Source organism: Strigops habroptila, chromosome Z (assembly GCF_004027225.2).
Source record: "Strigops habroptila isolate Jane chromosome Z, bStrHab1.2.pri, whole genome shotgun sequence".
Classification (NCBI taxonomy): domain Eukaryota; kingdom Metazoa; phylum Chordata; class Aves; order Psittaciformes; family Psittacidae; genus Strigops; species Strigops habroptila.
In genome coordinates, this window is record NC_044302.2 from 89,449,834 (window position 1) to 89,467,535 (window position 17,702).

Genomic DNA, 17,702 nt, shown 5'->3' on the forward strand with positions numbered 1-17,702 from the left:
TGATCAGAACACAGATGCAAACTGTTCAGCTTGCCAGGCACCACTCTGGCTGGCAGGGCAGACCTGTGTTTGTGGCCAACCAGTGACTAATCAATGTTTCCTTTCACACAGCCTCCAGCCCTGCCTCCGGCTCTAGATGGATGAGCAAGTAAGAAGTCTGGGATAACAAAGCTGACGGGTCTGGGCAGACAGCACCTGGGAAAAGGAGACACTTCCCCAACCTATACTTAGTGAAGAATCATTAGCCCTATGTCATTCTGTGTTGGTAAGAATATGACTCTAGGGCTAATAATAATGGGAGACATTATTCCTCACCTAATTTGGGGCACAAGCACGGGTGGAGGTGGCAGTCAAAAGGAAAGCAGTGCAGCAGCTGTCTGACTTTTCCTTAGGGCAGTGGTTCTGAGACAAACAGAGGCGTGGAAAGCAGAGCCTGGATGAACACCATGTGCTATCAACAGGACAGAGAAACTGCAAGTGGGTGAGTGAGGTCAGCCCTGCAGGTTTGTCCTGACAAACCATGTAGTTGAGGCCTGTAGTGACATGGTTTAGTGGTCGTCTGGGCAGTCCTGGGGTAGAGGTTGGACTAAATGATCTTAAAGGTCTTTTCTAACCTAGTTGATTTTATGATCCCCAGAGCTGCTTCTGACTTTGAACACAGTGTTTAACAGTGTTGCATATGCTATGCAACTAGACTATAAGACTGGTTGATTAGGACTGCAACTGTCCATGATCAACCCAATCTGTGAATGAATACAGCACACTTAACAGACATAGGTCTAGCACCAAAGGAATCATGAATTTGAAACTTACAATGACATTTTATTACAGACTGACAAAGACTGGTTGGGAACCCAACCACGATGTTCTCTGCTATACTCTAGACTATAATCCCGTTTTAGGAAATAACTATGTTTATTCAAAGTAAGCCAATTCCAACCCAGGTTCATCTACTGTAATTCCAAACACCACAGCACAGTTGTCAGTTAACGTCTTTCCTTCCCTTGCTGTCCCAACCATTTGGAGATGTTGCAGGTTGTTTCTAGAATACCTCAAAGTTACATAGCCTCAAACACTCTGCCAAACCTATGTACTTTCCCACCCAGAGACAACCAACCAGCAGGCAAGAGCCACAAGGCAGGGACTGGAAGAATGAAGAACCTCCTGCTGTAGGAGAAGATCAGGTTCAAGACCATCTAAAATTCCTCAACATGATCTCCTACAGCAGGAAGTTCTTCATTCTCACAGTCCCTGCCTTTGCGTTCTGCAGCTTGGGCAGTGTGGCTGGAGTTCTTGTGGGTGAACACAGAGACAAAAGAGTCACTGAATACCTTGGCCTTTTCCATGTGCTAGGTAACCAGTCTCCCATTTCCTTCTGGAGAGAGCCAACATTTTCCCTTTTCTTTTTATCCTTGATGTACCTATATAGAAGCATTTCTTGTTGCCCTTAATGTCCCTGGCCAGATTTAATTCTGTCAGGACTTTAAGTTTCCTAACCTCATCCCTGGCTGCTCGAACAATTTCTCTGTATTATTCCCAGGCGACCTGTCCTTGCTTGAGATATGCTACGTAACTTCGGGGGTGATGTTCAGCACAGAAGGCTGAAGTGCACCAGAATTATAGTTTTCCTGAATAAGGTAACTTCAGAAGTATGCTGTGTACATTCCTATTGTCAATACTGAAGAAAAGACACTACTCGATAGCAAGAGGCTCACACTGAACTATCTGCAACAGTCTTACTCTATACACTGCAGGACTCAGAACATGTTTCCTCTTTCTGCACAAAGCATTTAAGCTTTGGCTGGGAGAGCAAGCTGACTAAAGCAGAGCCTTATGCTGTCCAGAACTGAAGGCATAAAGCCAAATAGCTTTGGAACAGAAAATGAGGTGCAAGGTAGAACCCAAGAGGGAAGGAGGGAAGGAGGGAAGGAGGGAAGAAGGGAAGAAGGAGGGAAGGAGGGAAGAAGGAGGGAAGGAGGGAAGAAGGAGGGAAGGAGGGAAGAAGGAGGGAAGGAGGGAAGAAGGAGGGAAGGAGGGAAGAAGGAGGGAAGGAGGGAAGAAGGAGGGAAGGAGGAGGGAAGGAGGGAAGGAGGAGGGAAGGAGGGAAGGGCCATGGCAGTTGTTTCAAGAGGAAGAGAAGGCTAAATCCTCCTTTCCCAAAAAGAGTTGGGTTGAGGACATTCCGGAGATCAAGTCTTACCCTACACATTGTATAGTGGAATCAAAAATTATTACTGAAGAACACAGTAAACTGAGGGAAAGTTACAACCATGATAATGTGTTTCAGGCCGATTTAATTCAACACTCACTAAAAGCAGGACACCTAAATAAAAGCAAGTTTCAGTAGTTCATTTTCTAAATAACTGGGTGAAGAGGTCAGACAACATTGCTATTTAACTTTTTAGCCAGACTAAACACTGCATATGTGCTGTTTTTTTGTTTTGTTTTGGATTCTTCTTTTCCACAATTATCTTGAAAGAAAGTAGCACATGTACACAGAGTTGATAGTGGAATTTTCGACAGTTACATACTCCTTTTTAGGTGAACTGTAGCTTTCAGTGGATAAAAGAATTTAAGGGCTGTTTAAAGGAATCCTGCTTTATTATTTTTGAAATTGCCCCACCCAAGTTTTGTTCTCCCACACATTTAGTGCAGAGCACATGGGAACACAGCAATTTCAATGGAATGTATCCCAGCAATCTTTCCATTCCAGACCCCTACGTAGCTTTTTATACTTTAAAAACTGTTGAATGGGAGCCTACTACTTAGAACGCTGAGCATTAAAAAGAAGTGCCAAGCCTTAATTAGCATAGTGTCTAGATTAAGACTGAGATTTTACACTACAACATACCTAACTGCCTCATCACTTTTTGATTTATGGAACAATGACTAGACCACAGGCTAAAAAGCAGAAATTTTCATAAGAACTGCAAACTTTTCAGCTCCCACATGACAATACAACAAATAGGCATTTCCAGAAATACCAGAAGTTAAGAGCTGGCAATTAGCATTGGGAAATCCCAGCCCTTCTTGGCTCTGCTTCTTACAATAGCTACTTTTTCTGATGAACCACACAGTCAATTTTCAATTTTAAAAGACACTCCACTATTTTAATTATTCGGCATTGAAGATATTTGGAAACAAATCCCAATTCTAATCTTGGTCTTGTCCAGTGAACAAGCTAGCAATTAGAACAAAATTGGTCCGTTATCAAATTGCAAGACGTGTTTTTCAGCTGATCTTCAATACTCACAGAAAATGGTCCTGAAAACTTTCAGCTTTCACCTACAGATATATATCAGAGAGTGAAAACAATCCAACCCATAACAGCCTTCACACTATGCCTTTTCCAGAGTAACCGAGAACACAGTTAAAAACAAGTCTACCTAAGCAGACCCCCTCTGTTCCTACATCTTAGTATGAAAGAGCTAAGTATTTAAATTTGTGTAGGTGCCTAAAAATGTTAGTGAGCACCTTGACACATTTAAGAAACAGACAAAACATGTTTAGACAGGCTTAGTATTGAAAATCCACTCTGCCCTCATCTGCTTGTTTAAGATTCTAGATGCTTTTCAAGCCAGGCCACAAACTGACTATTTACTTCAGAAAACAATTCCATCTCAAATAATTAATAAGAGGCCTAGTAAGACATCAGTAGCACTGGTTTTGTTTTAATTGGATTATTTCAAAGTCTGCTTTTCCAAGCAGAAACAGTGAAAAACTTCTGTCTTACTGGGTAGAAGCATTCATTCTCTATGGTGTGAATAAATTACAGAGCCTATAAACAAATTCAAGCTCTGAAGTGAGAGTTCCCAATACTACCACACTGACTTTTCCAAGCGTTACATGTAATACAGTCTTTTGCAACAATTAAAATGGCCATCCTTTTAGGTTGTCAGCTTTTAGGTGTTACTAACAGTAGGTTTTGAGTTTAATAATGAGGAACAAGAGGTGAGGAAAGAGCGGAGAACATACAGCTTCTCAGGACTAGTTGCTCTGTCAAGACATAAGTGCAATTTCTCTTCTTTTGTCTACAGACTCTTGAAGTCTGCACATCCACAACTTAGCTTCCAGTCTCAGCATGTGCTCCCTCCTAGGCATCCTGTCCACAGATTTCTAGTCCATAAGCATCCTCCTGTAACCACACATCACACTTTGGCAATACTCATTTGTGACAAGAGTGATAAATCTCATTCCTCTACTCAAATACACATGTTCACATGGCAACAGTCACCCCCAGGAAGGATTTCACAGTGATTGAGTGTGTCAAGGAAAACGTTAGTGGAGCTGCCTGCACACACAAAGAGCGAATGAGGTGAGCTCAGCAGCAAAAGCATGAAGTGAGGAGTCACTCTCCCATCTCTCAGCTTTGGACTATATCAATTCTGCTAAATATCACAATTAGCAGCTTTATTTACTTGGATCTTCCTGCAACTACTTGGCTGGCATATCCACCACTGTGCTTTAGGCCAATAATCTCCGGGTGTGATTTGACAATGCAGCTTAGCCAAGCAACAGCTGCTGCTCCTCTCACCATTCCTGACTCTACAGTGAGAGAGAGCAGAGAGGTAACTAGCTAAAACTCACCCCACAAAGTTAATTTTCCATCACTTTATGTCCCTCAACTGGCTCACTTCAGGGTCAGATACCCACCAAACCAGAAGTGCAGAGATGAAAGAAGAGGGAGCAGGGGCATCTCTTTTGCAAGCTGCAAGACCGGTGTAGCTACAGCACCAAAGCAAAGTCCCACAACAGGGACATAGATACATATGCATGAATAACAGCAGTTGCGCACACTTTCAATTCATCCACTCCAGAACAGCCCAGAGAGCTTTAATACACCAGTGAAGTTTCCTACATTCCAGCATACAGTTTTATGTCAACAGCCTTACTGCTAGAGAAGTGTTTGTGTAATTCCTGTTTCTCGCACACACCTTGAAGACTTATTCCTACTTCTCACTTCTTCCTTTTTCTTTATGCTACCAATGAGCTTAAAGAGAAAGGTGCTGTTCCTTTCCCCAAGACACTTTCAGTTCTATAAAATAAGACAAAAAAGGTTTCCTCCAGAAAGAAACACAATTGAGGTGGGATGAGAAAAAGAGGCCCTCCATCCCTGCTGACTTTACACTTATCCGCAGTCCAAAAGCCTTATAAATTTAGATACAAATACAACTAATTCCAATTAAAGCCACCTCCTCTTCCTCCTCCTCATGAACTATAGCTACGGGCAGCTTCTGAAAACTGAAGAGAAGGATAATTTTCCTTGCTTATCTTGCACAAAGTATGGAACAGCTCCTGTTGGCTGTTTTGAATTATGCCCTTAAGGTTTGGCTTCAAAACAGAGGAAACCAGACTGTCACGGATTTAGACTGCTGTGCTCTTAATGCTGCATATCTAAATTTTAGGTATCTGAAAAATCCTTTGTGGTCAACTTTGTCTCCAGCCAGCAGACAGCAGTAGTTATCAGCAGTAGTATCAAAACAGCAATTACTTTCAGACTCCACTTGGTTTTGGAGAGAGGCATGAGTTATCAAGGATAGGTAGGTAAGGAATAAGTGAACCAGTGCAATTTATAACAGTGGGTGGACTAGCTACAGCAAGATCTAGTTGCATCACGCATGTCACTTAGCCTTTGCTCTAGAGCAGCAGCCCAGCCAAGTACCATAAAAGTGTGAATGAAGTCATCCTAACATACAGGCACACCTAACTTCCATAACACCAAGTCTGTTCACGTATTAGCCAAGGGATCATTCTCATTACTCAAGCAGATGCCTATAAAAAGTTTTATTGGTGTAGGTGAACTCAAAATAGCAGTTGCTGCTACTCGTTGCAACAGGAGCAACAATGTCAGAGCACAAAATTCTAGCAGTTCTAAACCAAATGGCATATTCAGTTAAATGAGACACCAGAGACTTGTGACATTACTTTTTATTTGTTGTGAAGTGGCACAAGAGACTATGCTGATGGGTGATTCAGTCTGATGACTAACAAAAGCCAAACACTACTTAAGTAGTTACAAGCATTTCCCACTGCTCCCAAAGGTTGGTTGACATATTTAGCTCATTTATAGAGGTAGTCTTTTTAGAAAGAGCTCTTGCTAAACTGAAGGAGAGCTGCTAGGAATCAAATACAGCAGCTGCACCAAATGCTAACTTGTAGCTCAGAAGACTTTCTGAGCAGGAACCAGCACATCTGCAGATTACACCTCAACAGCATCTCTACCTTCTTCACAGCTACTGAAGTGCATTACAAACCAGCTAAACACACCACTCTAATGGTGTGCCATGAGACCATCTGTACACTTTAGTACTCCCAAGTGCAATTTTATTCCTGAACATCAAAACATCTGAAGAAGCTCCATTTTCAAACCTAAAGCATCTTCACCAAACATGGCTACTCTAGGATCCTGGGCGAATCTGGCCATGACAAACAATACATCTCTTCTTTCAAAGCAGCATGCGAATTTAGGATGAAGGATGGAACATTAAATTCTTCACAGATCATGGAGATTCATTACAAATCCCACACAAAATCTGGAAAGCTAATTAAACAAAGTCACCTATTTCACGGATTGCTCACTACACTATCAAATAAGCATTAAACATCAGTGCATGATAAAAAGCTGGAATGAATAGTGGTAGGAAAAGAAAGACAAGAACAGGACTGGCCTACAGCAGCTCTGCTACTCCTAGGGAAGTAAGCTTGGGTCTCCACTGATCCTACTATAGCAAGAGGCAATATATGATATGCAACACAATGTCTCTCTAAATGCAGTTCTGAAGGGTCTCCTGTAGGACCTCCATATTTATGCCCTCACTCCTCAAGCCGCATATGCACCTCTCCTGTTGCACTAGAATTGATAACCCACAGCTGCCCTAATTGCACAGCTAGTTCCTGTATTCTTGCTGACAAAGAAACCCTGCCACAGACTGAGGAGACATTTCACTCAGTGCTCAAGCACCACACTGATAAGAATGGTATTATGCTTAAACAGATATATGATTAGCTAGTAAAGTCCACACTAGGCTTAACCCTATACCTGGAACAAAGTTTAAATCTAGGCACCAGCACAATCTAACAGAAGCTCTGCAGACCCCATACATGTGCATAAGTCAGTTATAGGGAGCAAGGTAGTGAAATACTATTAGTTTGCATAACAGATAATTGCACTCTGAATAGGAAAAAGCTACTCGATACTGTTGCCTTTGTTCTTGGAAAAGTTTCTTCTCTGTAATTCATTAATCTACAACCTTATCAAGGTGGGAGTGAAGAACTTGTTTCCAGCACGGAAACCAGCAGTCAAGCTGAGCAGAAATACTTACGTCACTCTTCCTGAACTTTGCTTTTAAGCTCTTCATGCTGATCACATTCAACCTTCCAAAACTTTGAGCAGCTTTTTATCCTTCTTCAATATCTAAACAAAAAAGAAAGAAAAATAAGATTCCAATGTGATATCACTCAGTTCACTGGCACCCAAGTCTGAATTGAATTTGCATACCTGTATCACCCTTTGCTGATTTAGCCCTCAAGCTCTAAAAAAGATTAACAGCTAGCTAAGGGAAACTTTCTGTTTCTCCAAACTTATAAGCAAGCTAAAGTCAGATTACAGAATAGAGCAAATCTTTACCAAAAACTCAAATGTATATCATGTTATACTAGCTACCTCTCGACATAATTAGATCACTGACATGTTCATACATGAAGCAGCTTTCTCTGCCCACTGCCTATTTTAACATTATCATCAGGGCAGCTATTTGTAAAGTGGGAAAAGCAGAAATAAGTATGCAAAGTCAGTAATTAAAACTTCACTATCCTACAACTGTGGGTTGCACTGGGTAGCAGAAATATCACCGTTATTGTATGTACAAGTCTAACCACTAACCAAATTCAAAATTATACTTAAATCATACGTGACACATACAAGACAACGTAGCAGATAAAACCATCTGAGCAAGAACAGAGGTCTGCAGTGAAAGAATTATTTTATACTTTCCTACGTAAGAAACCGTATGTGTATTCTTGGAGTCATAGCTTCTTTTAATTTGGCAGTGCACTATCACAGCCATGTTCCACCTTCCTCCTTTTCAAGTGAAGAAAAGCAGCAGTTGCACAAACATATACAACTAACATTACAGACAAGCTACAAACTCTCACATGGGAACAAGGATGCAGTGCCTAGCCAGAGCTTCTTACAGAAAGCTTCAATATAAAGCATATCGCTGATTCAAGACAAAAGTAACAGTGAACAGCACGTTAATGTAGCATGGCAATGTGCTGTTTCCTAGAGCACAGCAGAAAAACTTAATGAAAGAGCAACATATATCTGGACTGGGCAAATGCATCCTGCAAAAATGTTAAAATTTCTGCTTTTGGAGTATGGTCACTGGAACAGCCAGTCACTCTCATCTACAAGTTTTAGCTGCTATACAAATTCCTTCTGAAGGAACAGTTTAAAGTAGAGGATGTTCAGCTGTATAAACTTCCTCCCTCCACCCTAGGAAAAAGAAGGAAGAAAAAAAATATTACAAGTCTAGCCAGATAAATAAATAACTGAAATGAGGACTGGAGCATAAATTCAAATAGGTTATGCAGGGTCACTAATGTTCCACATCACTCTCTAGAAACAGTTTGATAAGCAAAGTGAGATTCAGTTTTTTCATAAAAGAAAGTCTCATCAGTATGAGGCACATTGCTATGTTCTACATGATTACCCTCCTATGAGTTTTAAAATGCAACTACACAGTACACTCTTGGTAGAATATATATGAATGCTTCCACAAAACAACTCTAAGTACCATTCAGGAACAGCAATTAGTGCTAAGTAAACATGTCATTTAGTTCAACCCCATATTTATCTGACAGTCATTTAAGACAAACACAAGCACATTTCTTAAAAAAATCCCATACACTGTATACACACAAATACATTTCCCACAGAACACACACCTTCAGTATGTAATCTGGATGGGGTAATTCTGTAAGCTGTTAAAATACCATTATGTCTAATTAAATGACTCTAAATCTAATTAAACAGTCATTCTGAAGTCATATCAGATGCCTGACTGCTTTCAGGTGTATGAACGAGGGGTTTCATTCAAAGGTCTTGCTTTTCATCTCAAGAAGAATGGGCTTGTGGTGTTTTGCTTAATTCTTTAGCAAGCAAAAGGAAAAGGAAGAAAAAAATTGCAAAAGCTTTTTCACTCCTTGGCTTAAGTGACAATTTCTTAGCTTTTTCCTGGGCTGCATGGAGTATTTGTAAAATGGTGACAAAAATTAAAAGGGCAAGTTTTGAACAATCAAAATGAAGGAATTACTTTAGGTTGCTCTGAGAGAAGCATACCACTTTATTTCTGCTACACCTACTCAGACCTTGGAGAAAGTGTTTAAATTGCATAACAGCTGTTACAACCTGCACTGGAAAGGAGCCTGAACTTCAGCAAAAGCCCAATAATCTCCTAAATAATTCTCTAGCAACAACAAGGATGATGAGCTTTGCAAAGACCAGAAATGCCAGGGCACAGACAAGACAAATACGGTTACAAACTTTTAGATAAAACGTCTGGGAAAAAACAAAACAAAACCACAACTTAAACGAGCCTTAAAAGCTTAGAAACACCACATCATATCTCATGAAATCCAAAACTTGATGAATCTTTTTATTTTAAAACTTAAACATATTTCACTAAAATATATGTATATATAAACAGTTTAATTACACCAGTTAATAAAATACAAAGAAATCCTGTGCATGGGGAACCAAAAACAAATCTTTCCTCACATACAGATTGCCAAAGAATTGTCTGCTATAGGCTGCCTTTCCCCTTCCCACCCCCTCAGCATTTTTGGCTCTCATGAACGAAAGATTTGTTATAGCTCCCATGGAAGATAAAGTGCTCAAATATAGGGCTATGGGAGAGATGAAAACTCCTTGTAGGTGTATGTACAGAATGGCTGTGAAACTGGACTTTTATCTATGAGGAACCTGTAATAGAGTCTAATTAACAAGCTTTGCAAGCACTCCTAACATGCTACTTTTCCCCCTTTTGAGGAAGGAAGAAGGGAGGTGAGCTGTGTTTCTATTAGAAGCCAATTTATTTTTCCCACAGGATACTTCATCTCTTGCGTAAGTGCATTTTAAACATTGAATGTGAAACTCAAGTCCTCAGCATAATTAAAAAAGTATGCACAAGCACACAAAACCCGCACTCCCAAGCTCAGTGTGTGTCACATCTGTATTTTTTCCATAAGAGATAGTTAAACATGAACATTAAGATTACAGCTTGTGCACCATAATGCCCATAATTCTTCAGCTGTAGAGATAAAAACCCGTTAAGTGGCGAGGGCTGCATTTTCTTGGCACTGTTTAAGGGAGGAAATCACCTCTCAAAGGGTGTAATTATTGGAATTGATGCAAAAAGAGGTCAGCATCCTGATTCAGCAGGGCTTTATGACAACTGTTCATTTGCCAGAGGGGGGATAAAGGAAGCACCATTAATACACTCCTGTTTTACAAGATAGGAAATGACTACTAGAAATTCACTAGGGAGCACCAAGTCACTTCAAAACAGTATTTCTGCAATGAATCACAGGTATTAACAAGAAGCAATCTCTAATAGTGGCATTTCTCTGCTTTCAGAACAAACATAATAATAAATACTGAGCACTGTCTTTCTGTAGCCACAGCAAGTTAGCCGTAGAGAAGTGTTTAACTCCAGGGATTCTCAACAGCTAATGCTGATCGCATGCTTTTAACCATTAAGTCCAAAATTAAGTATCTAGTTCTCTATCTCATCTTCCTTCATCTTAACATTAAGAAGTGGCTTTCAGGAATACAACCCACAGAAAACATCTTTAGGTTGGTGGTAAACCAACCTGTAGTTAAAACAAGAGACAGTGAAGTGGTAGTAATCTTCGGCCTCAGTAATTTCACTGAAATTGTTTTAATACACAATGTAATCTTTAGGTTTAAATGTAGGAAACAGATTAGGATAATCTTCCCCACTGATTTATAATGAGATAAACAACAATAAACTGTTTCTTATTACAGTAAACAACAATACTGACATATTTTTTCCTTGGATTAAATTGCATTAAAATCAGAGCAAACAAGGCTTTTCAAACAGTGTTACAATCAACTCCTTGAATGGCCAAAGATCCAGTGATGCAACAGTGAAACAGCCCTAGTTTTACAAAGTAAAAGTACAGGTTTACAGTATAACCATACACTATGTACACTGTTCATGCCAGTGACAGTGATCCTTTACTGGTTAAGTGCTGAATTCAATTAATCAAAAAATCTTACACCTCTTTGAGAAGCCTCCACCTCAAACAATGCCTTTCTGCAGCAAGGCACAATTCCTGTTGTCAACTAAGCTCCCTTCCCCTACAAAAAATACTTCAAAAAATTTTTTTAACCTTTTGAGGTTACAGAAAGGTACTAGAGACTGCATGCAAGATATGGCAAAATAAAAGGGGGGGGGCGGGAGAGAGTCAAAAAATGGGAAAAAATGAAAAAGGGAAAAAAATGAAAACAAGAAAATGAAAAGAAAAAGGATCTGGAGGAATACCATTGCCACCACACTCTTACATCTCCTTTGTGTGAATACACCTACACTCACAGGGGAAGATAAGGGGCCCCAGAAGCATCTCCTTCCAAAGCACAACACAACCGTTTATTCTCTGGATGATCACTTTCAAAATCAGAAGCCCTGCTCTGACCCAGAAGCACAAGCCTCTGTGGCAGCCAGTACTGCAGAGCAGCCAGAGGCATCCACACCACTTCTACTGCCCACCTTCAGAACCCACCTTCTCAAACACTTCACGCGCCTGAGCTCCCCTGACCTGCAGTACCAAGAACATGCCCAAACCTGAGGTTTGTCTCAGTGCTGCCAAAGCCACAGGACCACCTGGAGGCATTAGCCATTGCCCAGCCTCTTCAGTTTCTTGCACACAAATGCGGCAAGCCCACGCTGTCCTAAAAGAGATCCAACCAGCACTTCATCTCTGACTACCTTCTCATCTCCATCCAGCTGAGCATATTCTTCTATTTCTCAGGCCAAAGCAGAGAAGCATGTATGATGTGACCAAAAGCAATGGGAACATTTCCCCGCTCTTTATCAGCACAGCTCAGTTTTTCCATCTTGAGTAACCCATCCTCCTATCATAGGAAAAGTCAAATGGAACATAATTTTTTTAAACTTGATGTCACCTATAAAGACAAGTAATTCTTGGCTTGGTTAGTGTACTATTACTTACTAATGAAAGCACACTGAAAAATGCACTAAGAAGCCCAAGCGCTACACAACAGCAGGAGTGATTTATATACAGTTAATCCCACTCTAAACAGAATCAGACATTAGAGATAGCAAGGGCCTTGGGTAACTTAGTACAATCCCTTTATCTATTCACAAATCACTGGCAACGATGTGCTGAACTGTACAAATTTAAGCATTTTGAGCGCGAAAATTAGAGCTCCATGGATATTGCATCACCAATTTACAGCTACCACTCCACCCTCCTGAGCACTTTGCATCAACTCTCTAGTCTTCTATTTCCTTACGATATTCAGAATTTGCAAGTGTTAAACTTCATTTTTGATGGATTCAGCTGAAGCAGAACCAGCCTTTGTGGATATTGTACAGCCCATAAGACCCAGGCAAGAGTCTCAAGGTGGGGATATGTGCAGTTTCTTCAACAGCGTTTTCAGTTCTAGACAGCTAGAAGAAAACTTGCATCAACAAGGCCTTTGATGCAGTAAATTACAGGAGAAGATAAAAGAAAAATCAAAATGTGACATTGCCCCAAATTGTTTACTGGGCATATTAGCACTCCAGGCAAAATTCTAGCTCAAGCAAAGTCCAGGCAAATTTGTCATTCATTCACTGCATATAACTTTACTCTGTTCTTTCTCCAGTTCTTTTGTCTGGAAGTGTCTGTCAACACACACCCAGCTCACTGAAGAGCACAGAAAAAGAGACAAGACTTGCTGCATGAACTGGCACACACTGATGTCTTTCTCTGCTTTCAATTTCCCCATGTCTAAACCAAAGAGGTCCCCCTTGTGTGCCCCTCAATTCTGAGACCATATTCTATGGTTTGATCACATCTAAGATATACTGCAGTACTGAAGACTTTCCCATGTTCAATCCTTTGTCCAGCAGGGCTAGATTGGAATTGAAGTACCCAGCCACAACTAGAAACAGAGAAAAATGATGCACAGTCCTACTTGTGAAACACCAGTTCTTTAATGAGAAACCCACATGGCTAACAACAGCTAGTACTTGTTTATACTTTCTCCCTTCCTAATGTTCTGTGTCAACTATTCAACTAGCTGCTCTTCAGAATCAGCAAACATGACAAATCTAGATGGATGCAATGTTAAATCTATGAAGAGACATATCCATGACTTTCTGGATTAATGTTCTGAAATAGCCTAAGGCAGAACTAAGTCATCTATTAGGGCAGGAGTTAGGACAATGGGAACATCAATTTAATTTACCTACGATTCCTGCCAAGCCCCACTCTCATAAACTTATACTTTTGAAAAGGTCTTGGAAGGGTGTCCTGCTGAAAACTGCTGTAGTCTAGAAATACCTTCAGAGATGGTGCTGATAGCTCTCCTATTCTGCTTCCAAGTTCTTGGGTAGGGAAAGTATTTTAGCTGATGAAATGTAGTACCTTCTTAAACATTACCCAAAAATGGAAAGAGAATTGGGTTTGTTTCCAGACATCAAAAAAATGTAACAGGAATTCAGGTATTTTCTATCCTGGAAGACTATCAATGCTATAAATACTAGCAGAACATCAGCAAGATCAACACTTACATCTTGGAGATAATCAAGTTTTTATCTGATTTTATTCAGGTTGTTGAAACTTACTTTCAATAGCAGCAGCCCTAGGCACCATACAAATACTGAAGAAGATTTAGTGTTTACAAGACTTCTCCCAGCCTTCAGAGACCTATGAATCTCTAGATCTCCCTTAGAGCTATCATGCTGATGTCTCGGGCAAGTCCTTGTAAACAAAGTCCTCAGAAAGCACTCAAGTGTCAAAGTCCCCAGAGACATCTCAGGGTGTCCCAGTGCCTTTGGGAATCCAGACATCTGCAGCAACCAACAATAGCTCCCTGTCTCTCGGCAGTTATGAGAAAAGTAGTGGAACATCCTCAGCTACTGAAGTTACAGAGTCACAGACAGACCAGCGTAGAAATTCTTTTGCTATTGTAATGACTGAACAAACTTGGCTCTCCACTTTACCCATCTCCTCCTATAGATTTAGGTGAGAAAACCCACGCATCTTGTTTTACAGTATTTTGAATAACAGCAATGGCTTCCAGGCACAAAAACGAAGGCAGGCTATGGCAGCTTTAGAAAATATACACATATGTTACTACAGCATTCAGCTAAAATGCAAGATCTGCCTGCAGAGGAAGGACTTGGTCAAGAACTAACACTTCCAAGGCAAATGCACCGATCATTAGGCTGGAGGATCTCTCCTCCAGAGGTGGTCTAAAGTTCAGCACACCACCTTCAGGCGCTACTGGCCATCCTATTCTGGATCTCTACACAATGGAAGGATGCTTTCTTTCACTGCTGTGTACTCCTGCTCCAGCAGTCCTGGGCAAGTACCTGGACTAGTAGCTAGTCCTAAGTACCAGAGAGATCTTCAGTTGCTTCCACACCTCACCAGACTCACATTTGTCTCCAGCAGTTTGACAGCGATGAGCTCTAATCTATTTACCTAAATTACAGCTACTTGCCCTACTTCCTCTATACCCTAAAAGTGCATTATTAGATGACCCTCAAAACATAAGGAGAAGCAAGGACTGACAACTCTGAAAACAAGCCCCATGGTACCTCAAATGGAGAGCTATCACTTGCATGCATTTACAGGCACCTAGACAGCAACTCCAAGGAATGAAGCAGGACAACAGGCTTCTCAGATGTGCAGGAAGTATGCACACAGCAAGAGAGACAGTTTCTCAAAACTGTAACCCCAGAAGATGTTATGGACAGATATGTTCCCACCCTGGGATTTTCAGTAGTCTATCTCTGCCATTAAGCAAGGCACTTAAGCTTTAACTTGATTTGTTCTAGTTTTTGGTTTTGCTCTGTAGGTATTTCAAGCATTATCCCTGGGCAAAAAGAACTAGCCCACAATCAGTTCTCAAAAGGAATGTGATTAGGGTATTATTGCAGTAGGATTTAGAAATTGTCAACATCTCGCACAATAACTTGGCTTTCACGTTTCTCCAGGCACTGCTTCTCCCCCAAAAGAGCACAAACTCCTCATGAGGCAGGGGGAAAGAAAAGTAACATAGTAGGGAACATACAAAAAGAGAGAAAAGAGGGAAAAAAAAAAAAAATGATGAGGCAAGTGAGCAAACCCTCTTGTGAAATGCTTACATAGCTTCATGAGAGGAGCAGCCTCCTGCCTAGCCTCTTCTCCACTTGATGTTATCCATCTCTCGGTTCAGGGGGAGAGAAGGGAGGAGGTAGCATTTTATGCTTTGCTAGCAGATGCACTCTTGGAAGAGGGAAGATAATAGCACAGGGCCAGTATTTTTAGAGACTGGAAGGATGGATATCTGCTACTGCAGAGTGACTTCTTGGCACTGAGCTTGGCTTCAACTCACGAGAACCCTGAGCTCATATCAAGCCTCGTTCTACTCAAATGCTTTTTCACTCTGGTTCATATGGCTGTTATGCAATTCTTCTATTAGTAAATAGAATCTCATTGACAGCTCTCCATGAGTGTCCCGAGACAAGAGCCAAGCAGTTCACTGACAGACATTTACTTAATTCATTTACTCCTAGTTAATCTAGGACATCAGAAGGCCTTTCTAAAATAATGTATGGGTATTTTTTGGCATATGATTTTTTATTTTTTTTTTTTTTTAATAACACACACTAATCTGAAACCCACTGGGACAAAGGAAAGAAAAAAGAAATAAAATAGAAACTACCTCTTCTACCAAAGTAGCACTAGATTTTCAAGTGTTTTATATCAGTTCTGTAATAAGCATGCTCACACTCACTATAGAAACAAACGGGAGAATTTGCAGTGCTGTTACAGCAATATTTAACGAGTCTTTTCACCGGGGAGAAACTTAAGAATGTCACAAGTGGCAACAGCAGAAGGCTTGTGCTGCCAAGCGCCGTGCGAGAGAAAGCAAAGTCTTCCGCGTGCTCTGTTGGAAGTTAGAAGCTCAGGTTCCTGGTTAAATTGACGCGACAGCAGGCTATTCCATTACTTTAACAGCTACAGAAAACCTTGGTGTTTTAAGCCCCCGTTGCCAGACGAAGGCGCAGACCCGGCGGAGCCCCGCAGCCGGGCCGCTCTCCCGGACTCACATTAGAACCCCGGAGACAAACCGCCCCACCGGAGCACCGGGACAACCGGGGACACCTTTCTTACCGGAGCGAGGCAACACGAGGGTCTCCCCCGGGACGGTCACCGGGAGCGGGGCTGAGGCGGCGGCGCTGGGGCCGCAGCCGGACCCGCGCTGTCATGGACGGGGCGAGCCCCCATGCCCCGCGGCTCCGCTCGGGGTTGAGGGACCGGCAGAGACCCGCCGACGGGCGGCGAACCGGCACCGAGGTCCTACCGCTCACGGCCGCAAGCAGCTGTCACCGCCGCGGGGAGGGAAAACGACCCCATAGAACTACAAACAAAGTGAACGCAAACAAACAGCCACGCATGGGCTGCGCTCCCCACGCCGGCAAAACGTGGCTCTGGGGAAGCGAAGCGAGAAGTTTCCTCCTGTTGCGCCCCGCAGAGGGGTCTCCCCTTAGGCTCCGGCAACAGCGGCGGCTGCAGCCCCCCGCGGCCGGCGGCGGAGGCGGGGGCAGGTGGTCGCTGCACACAAAGCGCCTATTCACAGCGCCCGCCACCGTGTGTGCGTGTGTGTGTGTATGTGTGCACGCAACCTCCCTCCACCACCGCTGCCTCACGCCGAGCCGTGCTCACCTCATGTGCGGGAACCGCGTCCCGCTACCACCGTCCCCGCCGCCGGCAGCCGAGCGGAGCCGAGCCCAGCCGAGCGCAGCCGAAAGGCGGAACGGCGCCGCCGCGCGCCCCGGGACACTCGGCCGCTACGCGCGGATAGGGCGGGATGGGGGGGGGGGGGCGGTGGTGGGAGGCGTGACATCACTCCGCGGCCACGTGACGGCGGGGCTCCGGCGCGCGGAGGATGGGGCTCTGCGCGCGCGGAGGAGGGGGGTGGATCACGTGTCGGCGGGCGTTGCGCGGGAATTCCGCGCTGGGGAGCGGGCTGCCGAGGGGAAGGGGCGGGGGGATGCGCGGTTCGGGGAGCTCACCCTCGGTCCAGCAGGGCCGGTGGTGTGTGGGGAGGTGGGTGCCAAGGCCCGTCGCTGGATGCCTTCAGGTTTCCTCAAGAGAAGGCTGAGGGGAGGCAAATAACAATACCAAGTTGTTCAAGGAGCGCAAGTGCTTGAGCGGATTAAGAGAAGTCCTGCACTTCAGTTCTCTCCAGAGCTTCCCCGTGTGTCAAGTTCCCCTTTCCCAGACCCCTAGGTAGGAAGGACTGCTGCAGAAGAAAGGGAAGTGGGGTACTTCTTGTTTAATATCCAAATCAATGGCTGGTGTAGTGTTTGGTTACACAGCAGCTTAGAGGTTTGAAAATCACAAGTGGGCTTTATAGCTGTGCCAGGGTACTGCTTCACTGGACACGCTCCAGAAGT

The 17,702-nt window shown here is 42.8% G+C and overlaps 1 protein-coding gene across 7 annotated transcripts in view; it reads right to left on the reverse strand.

Moving 5' to 3' along the window:
* The window catches only part of RAI14 (retinoic acid induced 14), an 85,301-nt gene extending 67,938 nt beyond the window's left edge, over positions 1-17,363 (reverse strand). For 4 of the 7 annotated variants that reach the window (XM_030469674.2, XM_030469673.1, XM_030469672.1 and 1 more), the window contains exons 1-2: positions 16,969-17,129; positions 7,323-7,414 (exon numbers count right to left, since the gene is read on the reverse strand). In XM_030469674.2, coding sequence (XP_030325534.1) covers positions 7,323-7,358 — 36 coding nt within the window. In that variant the 5' untranslated portion in view covers positions 7,359-7,414; positions 16,969-17,129. The other 3 variants (XM_030469671.1, XM_030469669.1, XM_030469670.1) reach the window with 3 other exon arrangements.
* Between the last annotated feature and the right edge of the window lie 339 nt (positions 17,364-17,702).